The sequence below is a fragment of the Protobothrops mucrosquamatus genome, unplaced genomic scaffold (genome assembly GCF_001527695.2).
Source record: "Protobothrops mucrosquamatus isolate PMUCROS unplaced genomic scaffold, P.Mucros_1.0 scaffold1014, whole genome shotgun sequence".
Taxonomy (NCBI): Eukaryota; Metazoa; Chordata; class Lepidosauria; order Squamata; family Viperidae; genus Protobothrops; species Protobothrops mucrosquamatus.
In genome coordinates this window covers 413,488-416,166 of record NW_015387250.1, presented here as the reverse complement: position 1 = coordinate 416,166, position 2,679 = coordinate 413,488, and the positions used below count along the sequence as shown (strand labels likewise).

General features: G+C 38.4%; 1 protein-coding gene across 1 annotated transcript in view; it reads right to left on the bottom strand.

The window, feature by feature from the left end:
* The window catches only part of SIX4 (SIX homeobox 4), a 20,187-nt gene that overhangs the window by 7,440 nt on the left and 10,068 nt on the right, over window positions 1–2,679 (bottom strand). Inside the window, exon 2 of the mRNA XM_015819898.1 lies at window positions 620–1,323. Within this exon, the coding sequence (XP_015675384.1) occupies window positions 620–1,323 (704 nt within the window). The remainder of the gene's footprint in view (window positions 1–619; window positions 1,324–2,679) is intronic.

Below are 2,679 nucleotides of genomic sequence, written 5' to 3'. Positions count from 1 at the left end.
TATTAATGAAGGTTTGTAGGAGAAAGAGAATCACCTTAAACCTGGCTTTATATCATTTGCATGAATTAATGTCCTGGGTAATAATGATGTGCATTATATAAGTTAATGCAAATGATAAACATTGAGAGGAATCACTCAAATTACGTTGAATACAATGGGCTTTGTTATTTTGATAAGGCATCCAAATGGAAACTACACGCAGTGTAAAAATGAAATCTGTTAAACCAAAGATTTACTCTCTTGGACAGTATCTTCTGCCACACTTAAGAGCAGCAGGCTAAGTAGGGCTGAACTTTAATCTATATGACTCCCTCTACTCAAAGACAAAGCTAGTCCTACAGCCAAAACAGTCAAATGAAAAATAGTGTACATCATAATTTGCTGAAGCCTGCTGATATGGGAAAAAGTTTGAATTTTCATTGACTCTCCATCAGTATCCATCTAAAAACCTGTTTTGCTGGATTTGGGTGTTTTCCCATCAGTACAAGTCTTCACCAGGTCAAAGTGTCTTCTGTTCATGGAAAGGCTCCTTTTGTACACAAGGAGCATGTTACATATCTTCAACATTCTTAATTTCACAACAAAAAAGCAATAATTTAATACAGTGAAGGGTTTTTACCTCGGGAAGTTGCTGCCGATACTGGGGGAAGCTGCACTGGGGAAAAACTGAGGCCTCCATTAAGTAACTGGCCACTGTTTGCTGAATTAGGGATTTGGACAACGCCATATTGGTTGATTTGAATTGGAGTGGTAAAAGTGACTACTGAGCCACTGTCTTGCGATGCTATTGCTTCTTCGCTTTCTTCCCTCTTTACTTCCATGCTTGGTGTCAAGCCTGGGAAAGAGGCAGGCCCAGAGTTGGGGCTGTATGTTGTTGTGGGTGTTGATGATGCAATAGAATTGGACAGAGAAGTCTGGAGGATTTTGAAGTCTTTCACATCTTCTGCAGAAGGGACTAACATGTCACCCATAGAGACTCCATTGCTCAAAGCATTGGGCGATGTTTTGAGTGGACTTGATGATACTGCCTGAGAAGTTCCCATACTGAGACCATTGAGGAGGAGACCATTGGGGCCCTGAATGAAAGAAGTACCATTAAGAAAAACAGATGGATTGGGAGGCATTAGGTTTCCATTCAGTAAAACTCCTGAAGAGCTTAAGGATATTTTGGAGTTTCCAAGTTGCTGCATATATACTTGCTCCATTGGGCTAGGAAGGCTTAAGCTGGTGCCGCCATCGGAGGTGCTTGCTAGGGAACGTGGAGACAAGTCCTCTTGCCCCTTGCTGGATTCATCTTCTGTGCTGGGGTTACCATCCGACTCACTACAAATCAAGAGAGAAGCAACAGTGAATTGATGTGGTATCTTCCTTGGATTCCAACACTTTACTGATGGGAGAAACAATTATTGTACCCACAGAAAACTAACAGATCAAGGAAAAAAGCACTAGATTAGTCCCTATGAGGATTCCAATTTTCCATGTATAAGCTGCGTATGAGAAGAAGAATTAAATAAAAATTTCCCAATCATGGTATTGCCATCCTGTATATTTCTAAGGCAAAGAAAAAGACTCCAAATTGTTTGATTCTTAGTGACCAAATGCAAATATCCATATAGGTTTTCTTAGCAACAATATAGAAATGGTTTCATATTGCTTTCTTCCAGCATGTTTGTCACTTCCCAGTCTAGCCTACAATGCTGATGCTTCCTAACCAAGTCTGATCCACTTTAGCTTCCAAGCCCAGGCAACATCAGTCAGTTACTGCCGCTTGGTGAGGCATGCCTACTCAGAAATAAACAAACAAAGAAGCAAGCAAGCAAGCAATTCTTGTGTCCAGAATTACACCTTTATAGCAGAATTCTATACAGTAAGTATATTATACAGAGGTTCCACTGCTGTATGCAAAGTGACTTACTCTGTTTAGTATGTTCAGTTGAATATGCCAAATCTGAACATAACTCTTTAAATCTACTGTCCCCAACACTCCTCAAAATTCCAAATGTCCAACCAGGCCAAGAATTTTGGGGCTCTTATTCTAGATTATGTCTCAGGGAAGCAAAATGCAGTATGGCTGACAATGTTTGTTTTGAAAAGCAGAAGGAAAGTAAAAGATTGCAAAGAACTTCAAAAGAAACTCCAATTTAGATAATCAAAATAGGGGGAATGGGTATCAAAATGGCACAGGCACAATCACATAAAATTATTCTTGTAGCAGTCACTAATCTTACATTTTCTTATTCACTAATGTATGAGTAAGGGATTGACCAGAAAACATCTCTTGGTGTTGTGACGAAAAGCCCAATGAAGATATTGGCCAATACTATGAAAAAAGCAATTTTTATGTTAGCCTTTTAGCATACCCTCTTGCTAATGTCATTGGTCTCCTTCCTGAGATTCTCATCATCCCCCACTCTTTTTAAAGCTGTGGAAATATTACTATTTTTTTCTTCATGTAAATTCATAGCCCTATCATGCTTGTCTTCCTATAAACTTATAATATGGTATGTAATTGGTGCTATAGAACAAAATATTCTGCTACAGCAGAAAATAACTATCCTTTAAGGGGAATTTATTCAATAATATATAGTACTTAAGATTAGAAAAGAATGCAAGGGTAATTGTTATAGAAGAACAAAAAAAATGTTAGATGGTTTTTAGGGAACTCTGATAATTCAGGAC